General features: G+C 47.7%; 1 protein-coding gene and 1 long non-coding RNA gene across 5 annotated transcripts; one reads left to right on the top strand and one right to left on the bottom strand.

The window, feature by feature from the left end:
• Positions 1-2,955: 2,955 nt before the first annotated feature.
• On the top strand, positions 2,956-5,085 carry LOC124665236. 2 transcript variants are annotated; one of them, XR_006990516.1, is made up of 4 exons: positions 2,956-3,037; positions 4,369-4,452; positions 4,552-4,606; positions 4,908-5,085. It is a non-coding gene; the product is annotated as an uncharacterized LOC124665236 (long non-coding RNA). The 2 variants fall into 2 exon arrangements; XR_006990515.1 differs by having other exon boundaries at positions 2,977-4,452.
• Positions 5,086-8,038: 2,953 nt separating this feature from the next.
• LOC124668044 lies at positions 8,039-17,245 on the bottom strand. Of its 3 annotated transcripts, none has more exons than XM_047205251.1 (10): positions 16,746-17,245; positions 16,571-16,653; positions 16,420-16,486; positions 16,169-16,274; positions 16,008-16,094; positions 15,820-15,919; positions 15,660-15,733; positions 15,536-15,588; positions 14,837-14,891; positions 8,039-9,308 (listed from the first exon to the last, which is right to left on the bottom strand). In XM_047205251.1, exons 1-6 carry the CDS (start codon positions 17,119-17,121, stop codon positions 15,913-15,915), a joined length of 726 nt encoding a protein of 241 aa, XP_047061207.1. In that variant the 5' UTR covers positions 17,122-17,245; the 3' UTR covers positions 8,039-9,308; positions 14,837-14,891; positions 15,536-15,588; positions 15,660-15,733; positions 15,820-15,912. The 3 variants fall into 3 exon arrangements, 2 of the variants coding, with proteins under 2 accessions (XP_047061207.1, XP_047061208.1); XR_006991537.1 differs by lacking the exon at positions 8,039-9,308 and adding an exon at positions 12,955-14,718; XM_047205252.1 differs by lacking the exons at positions 16,420-16,486; positions 16,571-16,653; positions 16,746-17,245 and adding exons at positions 14,471-14,718; positions 16,330-16,368.
• Between the last annotated feature and the right edge of the window lie 5,547 nt (positions 17,246-22,792).

Below are 22,792 nucleotides of genomic sequence, written 5' to 3'. Positions count from 1 at the left end.
CGCCCGCGCGTCCGGATGGGTCGAAACGGACAAAAACGCGGCCCAGCGCGCGGACCCATCCCTAAAACGGATGGCCGCGGCGTCCGGGACGACCCAAACCCGGCCCAAATCTTGGCCGGGTTTGCGTGGCCGCGGACGCGAAAGGCTGGTCGCTTGTGTCCTCCCCTTGTCCGCCCTGGCCCGCCTGTCTGCCACCCAAAACACAAGGCCGCCGCACACATCTCCCCACCCGCTCCGCCGCCACCCACGGACCGGCGATTCCGGAGCGGCGTCGGCGCCGGCCATCGTCGTCGAGACGCCGGCAAGCGGGCGGAAGCATAGGTCGAGGTCCCGCGCTGCTTTCGCCGCGTCGTAGCAGAGCCGGAGGACGCCGGCGCCGGCGTTGTTGTCCTCTCACCGTCGCGACACCTCCCGCCGTTCGCAGCTGCGCCGTTTCCGCCGGAGGTGAGCCCTCCCTGCACCGTGTTTCCGGACCGCAAGTCGGCTGAGACGGCCATGGCTGCAGGTCCCTAGAGAAGCATTTGGATCGCCTCCGCCTGCGAGGTGTTCGTTCAAAAGCTCGAACTAATATGTGTCCCTTTTCAGATCATGGTGGACAACGACGACGAGTACTACTTCAAGAACTTCATCGACACGTCGTCGAAGAGGAGTCCGACGACGAATTTTTCACGGATGCTTGCGGTGCTCATCCACGAGCACATTGTCTCGCAGATCCCCGTGTTCCGGGGTCCTTGCCGGGCGCGCGGCCGCCTTGGACCGCAAAGAGAACGCGGCCACGACCAGCTCTACAACGACTACTTCCAACCCAATCCATTGTTCGTGCCGCACTTGTTTCGCCGTCGTTTTCGGATGAACAGGCCGCTGTTCCGCCGGATAATGGATGGCGTCAAGATCTACGACGACTACTTCGTGCGAAAGTGGATGCACTTGGCAAGGTAGGCCTCTCTTCGTACCGTAAATGCACGGCAGCGATTAGGATGCTCGCATATGGCGTTGCCGGTGATTTCGTAGATGAGTACACGCGCATGAGTGAGTCAACCGGCCTGGAATCGATGTACGGGTTCCGCGAGCGGTGATCGGTTCGTTCGGAGAACAGTACCTCCGGCAACCAAATGCGAGAGGACACGGCTCGTCCGTTGTCGATCAACGCTTCCGGGGGTTTCTGGGATGCTTGGCAGCATAGACTCGCATGCATTGGGAGTGGAATAACCGCCTTTGGTTGGCAGGGGTCATACGACGGCCATTCGAGGGGTGCACAGTCATTCTTGAAGCTGTTGCTTCCCATGACACATGGATTTGGCACTCATTCTTCGGAATGGCTGGCTCGCACAATGACATCAATGTCGCTGCAGCGCTCTCCGGTGTTTGATAGGCTAGCGTACGGTCAGTCCCCGATGTGGATTTTGAGATCAATGGCCACCACTACACCAAGGGGTACTACCTTGCCGATGGTATCTATCCACCTTGGGCTACACTCGTGAAGACAATCCGAAACCCCAGCTCAGAGCGAGGAGGCAAGGTTTGCCAAAGAGCGAGGAGGCAGCCCGGAAAGATGTCGAGCGGGCATTTGGCATCCTCCAAGCTCGTTGGGCTATCGTCGGACACCCCGCCGCAGCCCGGGATGTGCAAACTCTGTGGGAGGTGATGACCGCTTGTGTAATCATGCATAACATGATTGTTGAGGTAGAGCGGGATGATTCACTCTTTGATAATGACTGGGACGGCCAAGGAGAGTTGGTTACTCCTCAACGTGCTCCGGCATCATTCCAGGACATTCTTCATGCGCACCATGAAATTCGAGATCTAGTTGTACACAACCAGCTTCAGGCTGATTTGATCGAGCACATGTGGCAGCATGTAGGCAACAATGCTGCAAACAACAATGATGAAGGAGATCCTTAAGCCTAGAGCATTTTGTATCGTTTCTTCATTTTATTTGAATAATACTTTATCCTTGATTACATGGACTATGTAATGTATAATACATTTAGAGCATTTCAACTATTTTATATATTTTTTCTATAATTTATTTTGCGTTTTTCTAGTGAATTTACAAGAAAAACATACCATGGGGCGCCGCGACCCAAATCTGGCGCGTTGGGCGCAGCGCGCGACCCAAACAGACGCGCGGACGCGGGGCACCGTCCGCGCGTCCGCTCGGGCACGCAAACGGCCCAAAACGGACGGCCCAACGCGTCCGTTTGGGTCGCCCGGTTGGAGATGCCCTAAGCTCCCAGGGTTGGAGGCGTCCCTGGGCGGTCTGCCCATCCTTTTCGTGGGTCCCACATAGCTTGCATGCGTGTCGTGTTTCGGTGTCTGCGTGCGTGTAAGCGAGGAGAGCCCTGCCGGGGTCGGTTCCAGATTGGTTTTGACCGGCTCTTCGCCCCGTCTTTCTCTTCCTTCTCTTTTCTTTTCGTCGTGGAGTAGGGTCACCTGGTCTTCCTGTTCGTCGGCTGAGCTGCGGTGGGGCGTGGTGGTTTGGGTGGTGCTGCGGCGGTGGCTGGGTTGCGGCGGTGCATGCGGGCTTGGGCGGCGCAGCGGCGGCCGCACGTCTTCTCCCTCCCGCGCCCTAAATCGCGCTGCCTCGCAAACCTAGATGCTCCCTTGCCGCCGGCGGCGTGAACTCTAGCGCCTCCCCTTCCGGCGGCCGGCGTAGGAAGACAAAGACGCGCGGAGGACGTACTGCTGGTTCCCTCCACGAGCCTTCTGCATCCCTGACCTACTGCCTCCACGCCTTCTGCAAGCCCTAGTGTTGGGCCTTCCGTTTCGGCGGGCGTAGAGGACGACTTCCCCTGTCTTGCGTCGGCCGGCTGGACTTCACCGTCGATGTACCGGCTGTGGGATCTGATGCTCCTCCACGGGGACCTCCATGCCCGCCGCCGCGCGCGACCTCCGGCGCCTGTGCCTCGCCAATGTTTCCGCAAGGTCGCCGACGGCAGGGATGCGGCCGTGAGCACCGGATGGGGTGCATCCACGATGTGCAGGACCAAGCCCCACCTCCACGCTGCCGTGCAGGAGCACATCCCGCCACCCAAAGGTCGAAATTTCCCCTCCCTTTTCTCGCGCTACAATCAACACCATGCTTGCTACCCAATTTTGTATGAGCGTGTCTTCGCTGAGCTGCTGCTACAGGCTACGTTGCTGGATTTGCTTTGGTGATTTTCCGTTTCAATTGTGCTGCCGGCTACATGATGAGTAGCGGCTTTGTTCTTATTAGTGATCTATGGCGAGAATTGCTACTCCAACTATCATATTAACTGTACTTCTGTTGACACAAGGGGACTTAGCCGAGGAAAGAAATATGTATCAGCCGACATTATTGACTTAACAAATTGTAATATTATATTTGGATGGGAGATTCTATAGTTTCTGAAATCTGAAATTACATGTTCAGACTGTGGCGATGTGATAGGTTGTTGTAATTCCACCACATGACAGGTTCCAAGTTCCACTATAATCAGAAATTGCAATAAATCTACCGAATCACATGTAGTCTTGACTCATTACTGATAAAACCAGGGCATGCACAATGCTGTAGGTAGGGCACATCTCCTGTGTATTTTCATGTCCAGTTTATAACTTTATATACATCAGAATGATTGACATACATACACTTGGTTGTATGTATTGCTTGATATACAAATTTAGCATACACATATTGATTGATTGGTACCGGGTGGATGTGTAGTTAGCTGGATTTATATCTTGCTTATTTAGCATATGATTTGTTTAGAAATCTATTGGACTACTAACCGAACTGGACTCTATGGACTAATTGTAACCTGGTAGGACTCTACTAACGCCACAACAAATATGTACCTATTTTCCGAACTGTATGATCTCACTGTCCAATTATAAATTATATTTTGCAATGTCCCAAATACTTGCTCTTACATACATCCTTATAATACAAGAAGTTTTGGACAATCTTTCGAGGAAAAGGCAGGCACATCCAGGCTCCAGCTATCAGCCAAGTGATAACGTTTTCAGCAAAAATAATTCTGACAATGACCTGTTTATCTTGCATCTGATCATACAAGTAATACAAAATTGCATGTGGTTATGTGATTCTACCATATGTTTGCTTCTATCTTCCTATGTTTCTATGAATATTTGCAGTCATTATGCAGTCTGAGGTATGTTAGAGATAAGTTTCTAACAGAACCACTTGCATGGATCCCATCTGTTGACAATCCCTCCATTGCTCAGATTTTTTATGAGATCTTCTCTGCTCGGGAGAAAAAAGATTACCACTTAATTAACTAATGTTCTACTCACTTGTGTAAAGATCTTTCTTTGTTGATGTTACAGCGTGTTCATTAACTCTGTCAAATTGATGTACGTACTCATTACTTCTACAAATGGCAGCTACAAGGAAGAAGGAATGAGGACACGTTGAAGCAATCTTGCTTGTATGTTACTTCAAGAACAGAACTTTGACATCCTAGCCTGGTATGTAGTTGGTTTTTATTCGAGAAATAGTTTCATCATGTAACCATGTTGAAATCGTGGATATTCTTGACTGAATGCTAATTATTTGTATGTGCGAAGGATAACAAGGAGTACTAAACGGCAACGGTGGCCTTCTTCGACTTCATGTGCTTGGGTGAGTTGCTGGTTCTCTCTTGTTCTTATAAAAGTAATGGAAATTTGTAAACCACTTGGCAAAGGTTGTCATTCTCTGTTTCTTAGAATTTGTTTACTTGAGAGTAAACCGGCTTATTGTAGATTTATTTATTTGCAGACTTCACATGCATCTCCTTTTCTGCTCTAGGGAGCATATGGATATACAATAGATGGTGAATGCCTTGTACGCTGAAATATGAAACCGCATTTGAAAATGTGGCTCTTCCTGTAATGTTTTTAGCTTATGGAATTTGTGTGAAGTCATTCTGGCCATTCTTCAGGTGACGCCACCAGGAGGTTCCTACAAGGAAGAGCACAGGCCGCCTTAGGCACATCGCACAGGAGGGGGATGCCAGACCGCCGTACCAATAAACGATGGAGCCATCACACGTGGAAATTAGGTGGTCCACCTCCGAGTCGCCCAAGCTGTCTCAGTACCACAAGTGTACCAAATAGTTCACTAGGGTCAGCAAATTGAGATTTGTTTCCACGTATGGTCATACTTGGTAAGGAAAATCCCTATGCTGCAATTATAAAATCACTTTGGGTGATTAAATAATAATCTAGAATTCCTTTTGGTTTACACTTCAAGTTATGCATGTTTCGTGTGTGCTCAGATTTCTTCAATTTTGCCACTATATTTCTGAATACTGTACTTCTCATGTGATCAATTTCTTGGTATACCTAAAGATAGTAACTTTTTTGCGGATTTTTGGTAGTTCTAGAGAAAGATTTGGTACAGATAGCACATTGTGTGATGGTTAAATATGATCTGTGTGGTAAATTAGTCACCTAACTGTTTGTGGTGCATTTTTTTGTGTGGACCAGAATTAGGATTCAACCTGATGTTTAGTTATTGTGGAGCTATCAGTACAGGAGGTGTGAGTTCTGTAGGAGACTCAGCAATAAACCAATCATCCCGTCTTCCAAGCTAGCATCATCACTAGAGTAAGGAAAGTCACTCTCAATGGGCAAGTAAAGGGCCAGCAGAAGACAGCCGCTACCCATGCAGACAAGACCGCAACATCCTCAAACTCTCTGCAGATACTCCAGTCTGCTCTTTCTAAGTTTGTTGTGGAAAATTCATCTGAGATACGCTCAGATAAGAGGATCTAAGTTGACCAACCCTCATTGGTCTCAAGCGTTGCAAAATCTGCTGCCTTTGTACCAATGCCACCAATGGTCACCACAGCAGCACAAGCCTGGCAATCTTGGTACAACAAACTCTTGTCCAAAGCCAAGCTCCTGCACCTCAACCCCAATACAATATGTACCATGCCCCTCCACGGCACGTTGTCCAGTAGCCTGGGGGTTTAATGATGGGCATGCCATACAACATGAACACTATGAATCCACCGCAACCACCGCCGCTTCGGCATATGATGAACCTAGAAAGGCCCTCACCTTCAACACCTAATGAGTGTAATGAGACTACCACAACAGCAACAACCTCCACAGTCTGGTGCACCAACTTTTAGGCCTTTGCAGCCACCTCCATGGATGCAATTTTTCCATTAGCAATCTCACTTTCCAGCTCTGTTAAATTGTGATAGTTTCCAGTTTAGTATTGACTGGTAGAGAGGAACTGATAGTTGTTGGAGATATAGCTATAACATATGGTTTCTCATTTAATGAAGTTGTACATGCAAATCGAGGAAGCAAAGTGTTGTTGATATATGAGCCAGTTTCTTCTTGTCCCAGTTTTTTTGAAGGTCAAGATTGATATTGGGGGCCTGGGCGCCTTATGCTCCTAACTATTTGCCTAATGCTTCTAACTATTTTCATTTGTAGATCTTGTGGTACAAGATAGAAGGGAACATCTCCCAAAACGCTATTCGCTAGAGTATCCTGTCTTAATAGCCAGTTCCGCTGATGTTTCTAATCTTTTTCCATAGACATGTAGCTGTGTAGAAGTTTGTTAGATTGTGTATACAATGTAATGGTGAATAAATGATCTATCTTAACAACGACCATCAACAGAGAACGGCGCAGCAAAGCGCGCTAGGTCCATCTAGTATTCGTGTCTTGTTCCGCTCCTTTTTGGATTGTGTGCGCAACGGATTGATCTCTGGATTACGTACGCAATCTTTTGATAAAATCATCGTTGCCTGCACATAACAGGTAACCTCGTATATCCAAGTCACTGCTCTACAGAATATAAGAAAAGGGAGAAAAATGGAGCCACTTGTTGAGTCACGGACTCCCTCAATCCAAACAGAAGTGCTAAAATTCTACTCCTGCACTACAAGTCTACAAGTAGTAGTAGTAGTATTATAGTAATAGCATCTCCAGTCGCGTCCTCAAAACGTTTCAAACGACGCCCAATCAAGCGTTTGAGGAACAAGTTCTCCAAGTTCGTCACCATTGAGGATGACGATGATCTCGAACTCCCACTCCCCCTTCGGAAGACTGTAGGCATTGGCCTCGACCTCGACCTCGACCTCGGCCCCTACCAGCCGTGCAATGGCCCTCGATTCTTTAGATGGTGGCGGCTAGGGTTGGGGAGAGGGGCGCTAGGGTTTATGTGTGAAAGCGATGCGAGACCACCCCTCTTTATAGGCTACAGGGAGGCGAGGGAGCGGTGGCGCTCATTAATGCTGGCACGGAGAGCTAGGCGCAATCCGTGCCAGCCGCAACGAGGTGTTTCGCTACGCCTCTACGAAAACTGCACCGTTGCGAGGTAGGCGATGGTTGGGCGTCGTTCGACACATCGGGCCAGCCACTCCCCACCTCGCTTCTCACTCTGTCTGGCGTACTCGGAACGTCCCCTGTGGAGTGGAAACGGGCTCAAGGCGCCGAACACCGTATTGGGTTGTGCCGGGCAGAAAGGAACTTTGAGACGCGCGACTAGAGACGAAAATATGTCCGGCGCACCTCAAAATCCTTTGGGAAACGTTGGGTGCATCTACACCTATGAGGCCAAATGCACTTCCGGAAGGAACAGGTGCAAAGCAAGCAACTATCTATACAGGGACAAGTAGGAGCGCATCAACATGCGCATTCAAATTCCTCTGAAAGGGTCAGACTTGCTGATTACAGGATCGAAGATCTTGGAAAACAAAGAAGGAACCATGCATGGCTTCGGCAAGGGCTACTGGAATTAGAGTATAAATAATTGCCAAATACAGGGAAACACTTTTGCTGCCACGGTCATGATACATGCCTCGATTCCAACTTCTTCAGCATTTTAAACCTAAGAAAACATGATCTCAGGGGGATACTTGGCATGTTCCGCCGGGCGCCCAGGCCCATCGGAAGGAAAGCGAAAACCCAGATTTGCTTTATCGGGTATCAAACGGGACTGCGAGCAAATTTTTCGCTCATATGACTGCATCAGAACTTAATCTGCAGCAACATACATTTCTGACGGACAGCAATGTCTTGCAACTGCTGCTGCATCTGAGTCAGGAACGCGAGCAGGTCGCTCTGTTACAATATTGGTTGGCAAAAGTCATTGCGCAGGATGGTTAGGAAACCAACTCAAACACACTTGATACATTAAGCCCTAACCTAACTAGCCCATGCGCTACCTGGTTTTCTATGAGGTTTACTTTGGAGACGGCAGGATCTGGTAATCTGATTTTGAAGCTTCACAATTTCCATTCGCCGCTCCTGCATCAATGGGCAGCACTCCTACCGGCAGAAGAGCATTTTGCACATACCAATCATCTGATGGATGTGAAATGAGGTTATATGTTCAAAACCAGATTGCCATGATATTCATGATAAAAGCTGCAAAGACAGCCACAGCAACCTGCAAACATATCAGACAACACCTTCTGGAAAGTACCAGTACCAGAATTTCAGAGATGGACTCCACGCCCAGCCTAGCAACTCTGGACAGCAATTCCGTTAGTATCAAGACCTAATGCATGATAAGAATCGATGTTCTTGCAAATCAATCTCCCAACAACGGAAGAACTTCCTATCACCAGACCATTGCCCTCGTACACTTGGTCTGCTGTTGAAACCTAATCCTAATCAGCTGCCATGAGAAATTTTTCATCTAAAGCTTATTTTCAGGCTCTTTATTTCTTACTAGTGACTCCAACAAAATTACCAAAAGAAAACGGGTTATAAATAAATACATTTTTAGACTCGACAGCAGCAACCTTCATGCTTCCATGGAAGTGTCCAGGTCTGCATTGCTATGCTGTTTATGCCATTGTAGTGCAAGGGTATCGCTTTAGGCAACATAATTCAGGATAAAATGTAGCCTACTAAAATCGAATCGAATAAAGGCAAACTGTTTATACCTGTCAAAGAAGGGCGGACATGGTAGAGTATCTCCACTTGTGTCCGGGAGGTCCTGGGTTCGAATCAGCCTCCTTGCATAATAATAAGGCAAGGGAATGACTGCCTAGAAATACCCTTCCCCAGACTGCACAATGCGTGGGAGCTTTCCGCACTGGGTACACCCTTTTTGTTTATACTAGTAAAAATTTACCGATAATTCAGTTTCAATAGCTTTTAGTTCCCTATATAGTGTACAAATGTGCAAAATCAGTTACTAACCGCAGCAATGGATGGCAAGACTGTCCAGGTGAGCAGAGAAAACTTGCTTACCAGCTACCGCTGACCTTTTGACAAAGAAGCATCAGCACGCTCCTTGTTGATAGTGCAGAATACACTTGAAGGTAGGTATGTATTACAGTCCAAGCACCTAGCTGGATAGATTACACCTAACAAGGTACAGAGAACAGACTCAGCTACCAAGAATAACCGAAACTTGCATAGAGAAACAACAGAATACTATCTTTACCTTTAATGAGACATGACAAATATAACTATGAAACTTAAGTTTGACAACATGCATGATCGAATATCAAGTCAAAAAGGGAATAGAATCACAGGTTGACCTCAATGTTAAAGTTTCATCACCCATTATGTGTAAAATGTCTTCACCTTCACCTTTTTTAGCTGATAGTTGCAGCCTGTAGAACAATTCAGAACCATAAAAGTTTCGCAAGCAAAAACAATTATCATTAAAAAATGTTCTAGCTGACCTGAGGACCTGCAGTACCTACTATTAACTCATCATAACTTTAGCCAATCGAAATATCAAATGCCTTCCGCATGGTACTAAATAATGGTTGTTGTTGTTCTTGTTGTATCTACAAATAAAGCACAACTATAGCCATTGAGCTGACATAAAATAGCTACCCACTCAAGCTAAACCGACAATCTTTTCACTAACCGCAAATGTAGAACAGAAAACCATGTATCATCAAGTCAAAAACATATCAACCTAAGAGAACCCTAGGGGGCTCACGAGCCACTCCACATAGCTCCGGAAGCCAGCAGCCACCCCAGACATCCACCACCACCGTTCAACTCCCTCACCCCCTCCGGAGGAGGCCGCTGGATGGCAAACGGTGGCAAAGCTTCGTCACTGCCCTTTTCCCTGACCAACCCCCTCATTTGTGAACCTTTCGGCTCCGGATCCAGCGCCCTTTTCCCCTTACCAACCCCCTCAGGCCTTGTTTGGCAGGCCGGATATGCCAGGGTTTGTCCAAAACACTCTGAAAACGCGACCCACCCCTCGCAGAGCAAGAACGAAAAGGCTTCACCTTCCGAACCGAGTCACCCTAGAACGACATCATCCCCATGTCATCAGTCGGATCTAGCCAGCACCATCCCTCACCGATGACCCTCGGCCCACATCGGCTGAATCTGGGCTTGGGCAGGCTTCTGCGGCAGAAGAGCAGCGGCCCACGGGAGAGAAGGAGACAACTGCAGCCCCTTGGCCATGACCACTACCCTTAGCCTTAAGGTCTACAAACATCCAACAACTCAACGGGCGCATCCATGGGCCAAGGCCGCGCATCTCAAGCACGGGATAGGGCTTCCAGTCCACTCAAGGATGTGACAAGAGCACCTTTGTCTTGCCACTCTAGACGAAAATACGGTTCCGTGACCGTCTGGCACCTTGCCTAGCGGCGTGGACCAGCCAGGGGAGGACATGATACTAGCGGCGAAGAGAAATCGCCACCCAAATTGTTGTAATCTTTGGAGAGAGCCTCTTGAGCAATATATTCACCTTCTGCCGGAGCAAGAATGAAAAGGCTTCACCCTCCGAACCGAGTAACCCTAGAACGACATCAAGCCCCATGTCATCCGTCTGATTTAGCCAGGACCATCCCTCGCCGACAATCCTCACCCTGCATCGCTGAATCTAGGCTTGGATGGGCTTCTGTGGCAGAAGAGCTGCGGCCCACGGGAGGGAAAGAGACAACCAAAGCACCTTGGCCACGACCACTACCCCCAAGGTCGACAAACATCCAACAGCCCGATGGGTGCATCCACAGGCCACACATATCGAGCACGGGTTAGGACTTCTGGTCCATTTAAGGACGTGACCTTACTCGTTGGATCCATCAAGGAGACCCCATATCACCTTACTTGTTTTTGTTGGCAGCGGGCCTTTCGTGCCTCCTAAACCATTGAAGTCACTCATCAGTGCTTAGCGCCATTAAAGTGGCTCCATCGGCTCAACCGATGAATCACTTATTGTTTGCGGATGATAGCCTGCTGTTTTTCAAAGCTACAAGTGAGGGTATTATAAAAGTTGCGAGTTCTTTGGAGGCTTATTGTCAAGCATCAGGTCAGCGTATCAATGGTGACAAGTCATCAATATATTTTAGTAAAAAGTGCTCTCAGAATAGTAGAGATGAGATAAAGACAAAGTTGCAAGTCACAAATGAAACACTTTCGGATAAATATCTTGGTATGCCATCCGATGTGGGGAATTCAGAAAATGGAGCTTTTAAATATCTGAAGGACCGTGTTTGGTCTAAAATTAAGGGTTGGATGGAAAAGGTACTGTCTGTAGGTGGCAAAGAGGTACTCATAAAATATATTGGTATTTTCCATGGCTTGTTTTAAGCTTCCCCGGGGTCTTTGTCTTCATATTAATTCGCTGATCAGACAATTTTGGTGGGGAAGTAAGCAAGGAGAAAGGAAACCTAGTATCCTGGGAAGAAATGACTAAACCAAAGTGCTGTTTAATTTGGCTTTGTTAGCTCGTTAGTGATGGCGCATATTGCAGGAACCCTCCACATTGAGTGGTCGAGTTTTAAAAGCTGTATATTTCCCTACATCCTCGTTTCTGTCAGCCCAACTAGGTCCCCGTCCATCGCAGATTTGGAGAGCGTTGATGGAAGGGAAGGATGTTCTAGTGCAGGGACTAGTAAGAAGGATGTTCTAGGCCACTACAAACATCTGGACTGATAATTGGTTGCCTAGAGACCATATGCTTCGGCCTCTGACTTGTTTGTCTAATGAACCTCCACAGCTTGTGGCGGAGCTTATTAATGCACCTATGAAGAGATGGAATTCAGAGAAGATCGCCAGTGTTTCTTGCCTTTTGATGCTGCGGTTATCAAAGGAATACCACTATGCAATGGGGCTCTACCAGATTTTTGGTCTTGGTATTATGAGAAGAGAGGACAATTCTCAGTCAGGCTGGTTTATAGGATGCTAGTTGATAATGAACAGCAGCGGGAGGCTTGGTTGAGTGGGTCGTCAGGTGGCTCCAATTCAGAAGTCGAGTGTAAGTGTTGGACGAAGATGAGGAAGGTGCAGGTTCCCTCTAAACTGAAAGTTTTCTTATGGTGTTTGGCAAAACAATCTCTACCGACAGCTGATCTTCTCCATCATCGTAGTATGGCTACAACATCGAGGTACACTTTGTGTGGAGCTGTTGATTCTTGGAAGCACTCTTTGTTGGAATGTGTTATGGCAAGAAGCGTTTGGGCATTATGTGATGAGGAACTAGTGGAGCACTTATTTCATTCCATGGAATCTTCGGCGAAACAGTGGATTTTTTCTCCAATGGAAGCACTATCTCATTCAGATTTTACCAAGGTACTGGTCACAATTTGGCCAATTTGGACAGCCCGACGCAAAGCTATTCATGAGCAAAATTTTCAGAGTCCGCTATCTACTCTTTTTTTGAAAGCGAGTCCGCTATCTACTCATTTATTTAGAGGAGATAAATCTCTGATCTCCAACAACTTGTGAAGCCTGTAGTTTGAAACCCGCTCAACCGGTGGCAAGAGGGTCGGGGAGCTGGCTGGCTCCACCTTCTGGCTTCTGCAAGATCACCATTGATGGAGCTATGTCTCCTACAAGCAATCAAGGCGCAGTTGGTGCTATCCGTCAAAACCAAGAAGCCATATTCATGGGTGCAACAGGGACAGTTTTTCCTGAACATTTCAGACCCAAATGTTCTTGAAACTTTGGTTTGTAGGGAGGCTCTAGCTCTGGCCAAGGACTTTGATTTGTGTCAGGTCGGTATTACCTCGGACTGTCAAGGATTTAGTTCTAACACATCTGTTATTCGAGAGATCAATGAGTATTCACTCAGGTTAGCTGCTGTTCGTTTCATGCATGAACGAAGGCAATATACAGTAGAAGCTCACAATCTAGCCCGTGCAGCTACATCTCTCGATCTGGGGCGTCACCTGTGGCTGTGAAATCCCCCAGAAATTGTACCGATTCTTAGTTCAGTTTCGAACATTATTGCTTAATAAAGTGGGGCAGTTCATCTAAAAAAATATTAAGGACGTGACGAGAGCACCTTTGTCTTTGTCACCCGAGAAGAAGATACTTTATGTGACTGTCTGCCGCATTGGCCAGCGGCATCGACCAGCCAAGGAAGGGGAGGAGGATGCTGGCGGCGGAGAGGGAATCACCACCCAAATCGCTATAATATTCGGAAAGAGCCTTTTGAGCAATATATTCGGGTGCGGAGGGCTCACTGTAACAGTTCATCTTTTTGTTCACCCTAGGAGGGCTCACTGTAATAGTTCTCGCAAACTCTGGGCTAGACAAGAGGGAGGGCACATCTCGAGAACAGTTTAGGGCTTCCACCCACTCATGGACGTACCGAGAGCACACGGAGATACGGTTCCCGTGACCGCCGTCCGCCACTTTGCGTAGCGGCGTCGCCCGGGGATGCCGAGGGAAGCTAGGAAGGAGAAGAATATGGTGGCAGCGGGGAGGGAATAGCCACCCGAATCGCCGTAATAGGCAGCACGGAGCTGGTTAGCACTGAAATATTTGGAGAGAGCTTTTTGAACAAAATTTCTAAGAGAAGCTAAAGCTTGTACGTCTTCGTTTTGGGTACCACCCAATGATAACTCGCAAGAAAACCACAGGCAAGGTCATAGCATAAACTATCTGACTTTATTCAAAGAAGAAAACACATGTCAGCTTTATAGCACCTAGAAAAGAAGGCACTGAGCCTGATAGGCACAACAGCTGCATCTGAACCGGAAGAGGTGCACCACTACAATCATAAATTGCATTTCTGGGTGGCTGCATGGACAGAATTCGCTTCTCCAGCTCCTTCACAGCCACCCAAAATGCGAGCACCCTTATCGTCTCACTTCCCTGAGAGCACACAGTAGGAGATGGAGCCCCTTCATCTGGGTCGTTTCTCAATTTCGGGTTTGGTGCAACATATACTGAGTTGCTCACAGACTAGGCAAGAAGGGGCAGGGGCGCCCTGGGAAGGTTGGTTTGCAGCGGCGAAGATTCGGCGACTTGGCTGGGATATGTATAGGACACACCACTGGTTTGTTAGGATCGTCTCCGTAGAGATCAGTTTCAATTCTCAGAAAAATTATTCCCGCTAAGCAAGCAATCAATCTGCATGTTCAAGTTGATACTGCTTTTCAGGCTAACACGCTTGGCCTGTTTGTTGGCAGGTCAATTGCGAACATACTACATGTGCAAGACGTTAAGTGGGTCAATGGCAATCACGAGTTCGTGATCCTACAAAAGCGCCCAGATTCTAACTCACAAATCCCTCTTAGCCAAGTTCGCCTCTCCAACATACATCAAGTAGGTTAGACCTCCAGGTGAGGTGTCCTTGCTGCAAGTTCACTGGGCTTTCGACCCAGATGTACCCTCGCCGCCGTCCATCGGGGCTTTGCCCTTGCGCTGAGCTATGTCATCGGACTGCAGGGTAATAGGGTGATGGGGCGCCTTGAATTGTACGATGACAAGCAGAATGTTCTCACTTGGCCTTGAAGATGGTACACTCAGCCCATGCAGGGTCTCACACAGGTCGCGGAGATCAATCCCCTGTTTTGGTCACATGACAGCAAATAAGGAGACAAATGAACCAAGAGCCAACCAACAAGAAATACTGTGAACTATTTTTCTCAGTCAACTTGGCAACAAAAGCATGCTGGATACATACCGGCCTCACTCCCTGGTAGGCAAACTCGACGAGGCTCAAGTTTTGTAATACATCGCTGCAAAAATTAAGAATGGAGGCATAAATTTATAGTACAATACTCAGTATGCAAATGAAAAACTTGTGTATTATATGCATATTTGGACAAGCATGTTAAACACATTTTCAGGTCGAAAAGATCATATTCATACGAGATCTATCATATATGAAAAAGCCAAAATAGATTGTGAGGTCCAATTTAGGGTGACTGTAGATATTTTAGTTACTGTACCATGACAAAGATAACATCATAACAGGGTAAATGCATTCATAAATGCCATATTTCTATATTAAAATTTAAAAGAATCAAGTAAGTTAAGCCCAGAAAAATATAGAGTAGATTATGGAAAGCTAAGGAACAAGTATATGGGAAGGGAGCAGCAGCACCAATTAGTCCTGCATATCTGTGTCATCAATGTATGAGAGATGATTTTCACTTTGAACTTTTAAGTCATTATGTTGCAGTTCTGAAACTACTTGGGGAAGGATTTTCAGAGCATGAAATTAGGAGAGGAAGACATGGTCCCTTTTCGAAGAAGGGACATTAGAAAGGAATTCTCCAGGTTCAGTTAAGTTGCTGTCTCTTTTTCCCAACCCATCAATGACCCAGCAAAAAAAAAAAAGATACCAAACTATAGTGTATTGTGGTACTATATAACTTACATGATGGTAGAACCAGACAGGATAATGTACTCTGGCCCCTCTTGAATATTTTCCTAAATGGAAAAATGTGAGACAATATTTGTCGGTTGGCAAACTTAAACTAGAATATACTAGTTATACTTACAAATACAATGTCTGAAGTGCACATAGATTGCAAAGCAGGAGGCAATCTTCGGGTAGCCATGTAACTCATATCCCCTTAGACAAAATTAAGGTAAGTGTCAACATAGGATTAAGTAATATTACTGAGAAAAGAACTATCAAACAGAATCAGAGAATTATACTGAAAGGTCTTCTGATTTCGATAGCATTGTGGATAGTCCCAGAGCAGCAATACCATTGCTTGAACATCCCGAGGTTTCCAGTGATTATAAGAGCTACAGTCTTTTTAATAGTGTGGGAACAAATTTAGGAATCACGAATTAAGAAATCACAAATAAAGTTGCAGCAAAACCATAAAGCGAGATTGTACCTTTCCATTTTAGACTGTACACACAGTGAATAAGAATCTGAATTGACCGGTTCCAATGACTCGTTGTGTGACAGCACCCTTCTAACACTGCAATGCATATTCACTATGATAAATGTGTGCCAGAAGCATGTGCTAAGAATAGCTTCAGTTCAAAAAACTACCGTTCAGAAGCAACTTCCAGTAAATTGGACAGGTCACTTTCAGGATCGACATGGTTTCGTACTTGAAGGTACAAGTGTTGGACACAAAAGAGTGCGCTAGCTTGAGCTAAACGAAAATTCAAATAAGTGAAATCAATATAACAATGTAAAATCCCCCAAACCTTCAAATGGGTGATTCTGAAAAAATGTATTTGCTTCACTTGCTTGTATTAATATGTTCAATCAATATAACAATGTAAAATCCCCCAAACCTTCAAATGGGTGATTCTGAAAAAATGTATTTGCTTCACATATGTCCAGATCCTGAAACCTTCCACTCTGAAAAGCAAGCAAATTAACTGTTACGAAGTAAGAAAGTCAAGTCTGTAAACAGACATGATTTAAATCATCACCAAGCATAACCTGTAGTATCTCCTGCAGGTAAGCAGACAGAATAGCTGATCCATCTAAAATATAAGCTTCTGTTGCAGCAGATGGGTGAACAGCTGGACACATTGCAAACAATTAGGTAAAATGCTAGACATGAGTTAAGTACAAAAGAAATCAACTGTACAGTAAGCAGGTTACTATAAGTTACCATGTGGATTAACAGTAATCTGCTCGCGGTCACTGCGACGGCGCCGGAGATAGTTTGTGATACTGGGTCCCAGCAGACAGGCGCCCAAACCAATACCAATCCACCACCTATAAGACCAAACAAAGCTGCCAGCCTTGTGAAGTATGGCACCACCGCCTAGTCCTACGACAATCGGAAGTCCAGGACGAGATGGAGCGGGCGGCACACGGGGTGGGGTCTGTGGGATGCGTGGAGTCCTGAAAGGAACCCTGATACGTCCTAGGTAGTTCAAGACTTGGGAATGGAACGCAAGATTCAGCATATGTCCTTCCGCATCCTCCCGGCCGAGTGTGTACTCCAGATATTTCATTGCCATGTGAAGTACAAAACTCCCCATTTTTCTGAAACAGAATAATGAGCAATCACAGAATAAGACTCGACAAAAAAAAAAATTGCCAATCCCATAATGAAACTTCTGCTTCTAGGACCATAATCAAGTTTGATTGCATCACAAAGGAGAACTGCACATCAAGGAAAAAATAAATGCAGATAAATTACACTTAGTCACATGAACTACTGCTGAGAGCAATGTTGTGGCTGGGCAAGGAGGGTCAGAACACCACTTTTCCATCACAAGGCAACAAGGGATGCAAAGAAGGAGAATATAAATAAACTTAAAATGGCTACATATATAGTACTGTAACAGATAGACCGCCAAATATCTATGATGTAATCAGATGGTACACAGTAACAGAACGACAATGCAAAAATTGATTACATTGATCATTTGCTGTAAGCCTGCATGATATTGAACATTTTTTGCATTGTCGTGGCTTACAGGAAATGCCTCAAGGAAACTGTCAAATAGTAAATAATCAGTATCCTGATGAGCATTACTTACTTCATTCTAGATAAACAAACTGCAACGATTGCAGATAAGATAGATCCAAAACAGGAAAAGGCCGAGCCGCAGCAGTAAGCCAGCAACCGATAACCCTTAGCAGATCGCTCAGGTGAAGCACGTCGTACCGGAGGCGAGGACCGTCTCGCCCTCCTCGCCCCTGTTCATGGCGATTCCGATCTAGAGACAAAACTCCACCCGCGGCTAGATAGCGGAGGAGCAGCGTGGTCGCGCCTCCTTCCCGCTTCGCTCAACGACCACACCCACACGGCTGCGTCCCTAAGAGTACACAATCCCAGTACGTCGCTGCAATGCCGCGCCTACCCGCCGCCGCGCCTAGGGCCGCATTCGGCACCTCTTCGCGCACCAATACACCTCGTACTCCGCCCCCAATGCTACGTCCTATCCGCCATTGCGCACTACCAGCCGCCGAGCCTATCCGCCGGGCCGCCGCCGCGCCCGACAAGTCGCGCCTCAACGCCGGGCCGACCTGTCCACGCCTCAACGGCATAAGGCGGAGGAGAGCAGAGATTACGTACCTAGGTCTGCGCTGCGGAAGCAGCGGCCACTTCGCAGGCCGCGCCCCTCCGCCTCTCGCTCCGGGATCCTCCGCTTCTCGCTCCTCGCTCCCGGCACCTCCGCCTCTCGCTCCTGGCTTCCTTCCGGCCCGCCGCGCCGAGAATTTCAGAAGGGAATGGAAGAAGGAAGAGACGTCTTCGGGAACAGTCAACGTTATGCTTTATATTTTCTCCTCAAAGAAAAATAAAAAAGCCTGCGAAGCGAAAATAGATACCGCCGTGGAAAAGATCGATCGGCCACTGCACGGTGAAAATAGATACCGCCTTGGATTCATATTACTTGCGATAAAAATAGATGTATGTATAATTAAAATATGTCTAGATACATCTATAATAGTGTTAAGTAATATAAATCAGATGACCAAAAAGATATTCAGTCACACGGCACAACATGGCAGGATTAGGAATTTATGCAACGGACACATAGGTAACATTTCACTTGAGAATTACACGGTCTATTTTTCTTCTTTTTGATAGTAGATCTATATAATGCTTCGAAGAATTTTCTAGGAAAACCTTAAAAGGGAATTCTCTGCGAACTAAAACTTTATAGAGACAAAACACTTGGGCAAATGAGATCCCACCAAAATCCGGCCCACTTCTAATTCAATTTATAATTTAACTACAGATTTAAACTAAAAATTATAAAATAAACTCGAAGTGAGATTTTCACGGGATCCCGCTTGACAATTAAAAACGCTCCAAGTTCAAGCTACAAATGCTGATACTACAGGAGTGGTGTTCCAAAGTCTTTAATGCGTCTGTACATCTCGAATAACAGGGGTCGTAGATCTTTAACACCCTTTCTCCTCCGATCTTAATTCGAAGGTAGAATAAGAGCTTCCGGTCACCACGTAGCACCCTCAGAGGCGTCAGCCGATAATACATGGCCGAGTCCAGTGGAATCGTGTATTTTTTGACCCATATGCTCTTGTCGAGATCTCTTAGGATCCATATGTTTGTGCATCCACTGTAGGTGTTGTTGGTCTCTCCTTGAGCCATGCATAGGGCACCATTAAGCTCGCCTAAGCTGATTTTACTATCCTGGAGTTTCACATTTGTTGGGCCTTTGATCCCCTTCTTCCAATCCTCGCTCTCGAGGTCAAAGCATAATATGATGTCTCCATCAGGCTGTGGTGCCACCAATAGATGTAGCACACCATTGACCACCACAGGGCGGTTTCTATACGAGGCATTTGTAGGGTGTGGTTCCTTATGTCTCCATCCGACACCATCTCCTACCGTGAGGACCTCGCATATATGATCACCAAGGCACACAACCTTGTAAGCTCCTGACGGAGCGGCGCGGCCAAAGCCCTGAGTACGGCCCTTTAAGCAGGTCACGAGCACCTTCTTAGTAGCAAGGTCGATTATCCTCGCGACTTGTTCGTTGCCATTGTCACCGATAACACATACATGGTCATCGGTGGCAATGCAGATAGACGTCAAGAACCAACCGACATCATTGATTACTCTCACAACGTTGCCATCCATGTCCATCAACCGCAAGGATGGCACGTTGCTGTGGTCGACGGCTAGGAGCGGCTCGACTCGTGACTTAAGCACGGCAACAAAAGCCGGATCGGAGATAAGGGTTTGCCACTCTCTGGAGACGCATCGGAAGCGGCACAAGGACTTTACGGGTAGCCATGACAGGATGTCGAAGATCACGTCGTGTGGCAACGTGACAGAAGCAACGGAGCTAGAACAACAACGCAAGGAAGATAGCTTAATCCCCATCGTTCTCCCAGCCGAAATCGGCGGCGCGTGGTGTGGTGTCTACCGTGGAGATCTTTCCGGCTCGTTACGAGACCGCTCGTTGACGGGGATTGCTTTGATTAGACACGATGAGATCAGGGGATAATAACTGATTTATTCACAATCAAAACGGTTAGACCGAGATCGTGCTGGATTCCGCGGGACCACAGCTGGGGCCGAGATCAGGGTGGATTCGGTGGGGACGACAGTTGGACCGATATCAGGGTGGATTTGGATTTGGACGGCCGAGTTACTTCGCGGAGCCAATCGGAGGAAGCCACGATGTCCCTGTGCAACTTTTGGCCCTCGCTTTCCGTCGGGTTTCCGTGTTTGTTCATGTCAAATGAAAGTTTCTATATTTGTCTCTCTGTCCTTTTTTAAACAGAAAAAGAATGAGAATTTGGTTAGGGCATCTCTAACGGGGGCGACGCAAACGGACGTGTGCGGTTACATCCACTCGGACAAGAAATGTATATATACCCTGTCCCAGCAGCACGACGCATAATGTGTGGACCGTCCGCAGAGACGCAAACTGCACGGACAAGGCAGTCGTCCGCACGCTTCTCGCGTGGGCCCACCCGGCACGGCACATATGATTCGTCTTCAGCGCGACATGACTTACGGGTGGCGCACTGCAGCTTTTCAAGGCCACGAATGGCACGCCTCGGCTTCCACGCGCATGCTCTGTGGGCGGCGTCGCAGTGGCAGGCCATTGAAGGCGAGACAGCGTCCGAGCCTTTTAAAGGTCCGCTGGAGGCGCCCAATTTCTCGACCACACCATTGCCACAGTCCATCGTACCCACCCGACCGACGCCATGGGGAAGAAATCTTGGCCGTTCCGCAAAACCAAGAACGACCAGGAGGCAAGCGGCTCGCGGTCCGGCAAGAAGCCGTGGATCGGCGGTACGTCCGCATCGAGTTCGTGCGCCGCCTCTGGGAGAAAAACCGGCCGGTGCCATGCCGGATGCTAACCTGCCTGGGGGAGGCTGGTACACAGGCGTGTGTCGGTCCCCCCGTGCCACACTAGGGCCAAGAGCGCCACGACGAGGTGTGCCGCCACCGAGCCATCTTGCCGTCATCTCCGGGAAGATCAGGCGTACGCGCTCAACTCCTACAACTGGATCTTGTTCGGGACGTGGGAGTTCGACGCACGCCGAGCAGGATACCTCGGCGAACTCGACTATTTCGGCCGTGAGATCGTCGCTGAAGAAGACGACAATGACGACGGCGAGGAGGAGGACGATGACGGCGACGCAGCCGAGGCCGAGTGCGAGACCTCGTCGGACGACCATGTCCAAAGCGGAGACAATGACCACGATGACGGTGGACCAACGTGGTATCCGGAGACCCAGCCGCCGGACATTAGCGAGGAGGAGGCCCTTGCCATGGCACTGGCCAATAGCGAGCTCGACGAGCTATGTGGAACGGGCTTGCCATCCAGCTTTGCGAGTCGGCACTCGCGCAGGGAAAACCGGCGACTCCTCCGACCATGCTGATGCGTTCCAATGCTCGTGCGCCCGACTCCTGCTCCTTCAACGGCCTGGGATCCATGGCCACCTTCATCGCAGCCTCCTGCGCCGACGACAGCCTGGCCACAGTTGCCGTATGATGCCCTTCCTCCTCCATCGCTGGCGTACCAGCTTCCATGGCCGACGTCAGAGTTCATCGACCTCGTCAGCAACGACAAGCAGTAGCCCATAGCTAGGTTTAGCAGTCCTTGGTGGCTATTTTTAAGTCTTTTTATGTATTTTTATTAATGTAAAATTATGGGTTTATTAATGGGAAAAAATTATACGGCGGCCCGTCGGGGACACTCCTAGACGCAAACGGATGCATGATCGATTTTGACCATTCGACCCAATGAAAAATGAAAATGGACACGACGTGTCCGTTTTGGCGTCCGAAATGCGTCTCCCCTCTATAGATGCCCTTAAACAAGAGCTTAGCTAAATCTCTGGCTAAAGTCTGACACTTCGATCCAAATTAGTGGTCTCAAGTTTAGATAAATTGTTACAACCTAAAGTATGTACTACTATATATTTTTGGTAACTACAATAATTAATTTGGATAAAAGGGAGTATAAATTATAGGGCGTCATCCGCCTAACCAATGCACTCATCGACTGGCTTCGTAGCCGTTAGCTAGCAAGTGAATCTGCTAGCCGATTACAAGCACGCGGACAGACATTGAACTTGAAGTTTTCAAAAGCAGCAATGCAGATATTGTGTGTGCGCGCTTCTTGGACCAGTAACTCTGAGATCCAAAAGCTCATGGCTATCAGTCTTCAGGGCTTGCACTAAAGTTTGAGAGTTAGACTCAAAAACGGGGAGGGGAGTTTTGGCTCCTGGGTCTATATGATCTGGAAATCTGGACCAGACAATGTTGTTCGGAGATTGATGTGCTGGAACAGGGGAGTGGGTGTACGGTCGCCAGTAAATCGCGAATACAGGCCGGTGCACATACGTTACGTTGGTGGGCCCGCATGTGGGACGGCGGGTTTGACAGAGAGAAAACGGGTGGAGGTAACAGAGGCGTAAGGAGGCGGATCTGGACGGGTGGAACATATTGGTGTCGGCGACCTAGACGACAAGTCCAGGTTTGACGGGGATGAGTTGCCATCGAACCGTAAGTCCTTGTTCGGTTACGTGGGGGTGAATTCCCCGGTGGATTGAGTCGCTCGAGAAATTGGGTGAACCCGCACCAGCCACCCATACCCCCACTGACCCCTTCCACAAAATCCTCCAACTTTTTCTGCCATTCGGTTAATCCCTGTTGAAGCTCCGCTTGTACGGTTGGTTTCATAGGAAAAAATAGACACTGCACACTGGGCA

This window comes from Lolium rigidum, chromosome 6 (genome assembly GCF_022539505.1).
Source record: "Lolium rigidum isolate FL_2022 chromosome 6, APGP_CSIRO_Lrig_0.1, whole genome shotgun sequence".
Taxonomy (NCBI): Eukaryota; Viridiplantae; Streptophyta; class Magnoliopsida; order Poales; family Poaceae; genus Lolium; species Lolium rigidum.
The sequence above is the reverse complement of the archived record's forward strand: the minus strand, read 5'-3'. Positions and strand labels throughout refer to the sequence as shown.

Bases quoted from the DNA above. Each gene is read 5' to 3' on its own strand.
- LOC124668044 (XM_047205251.1), bottom strand. From the start codon at position 17,121: ATGGGGAGTTTTGTACTTCACATGGCAATGAAATATCTGGAGTACACA. The intron at 16,487-16,570 runs GTTATGCTTGGT...CTTGCTTTTCAG, and splicing joins ACCTGCAGGAGATACTACAG to AGTGGAAGGTTTCAGGATCT. The intron at 16,275-16,419 runs GTTTGGGGGATT...ATTTTCGTTTAG, and splicing joins TCAGAATCACCCATTTGAAG to CTCAAGCTAGCGCACTCTTT.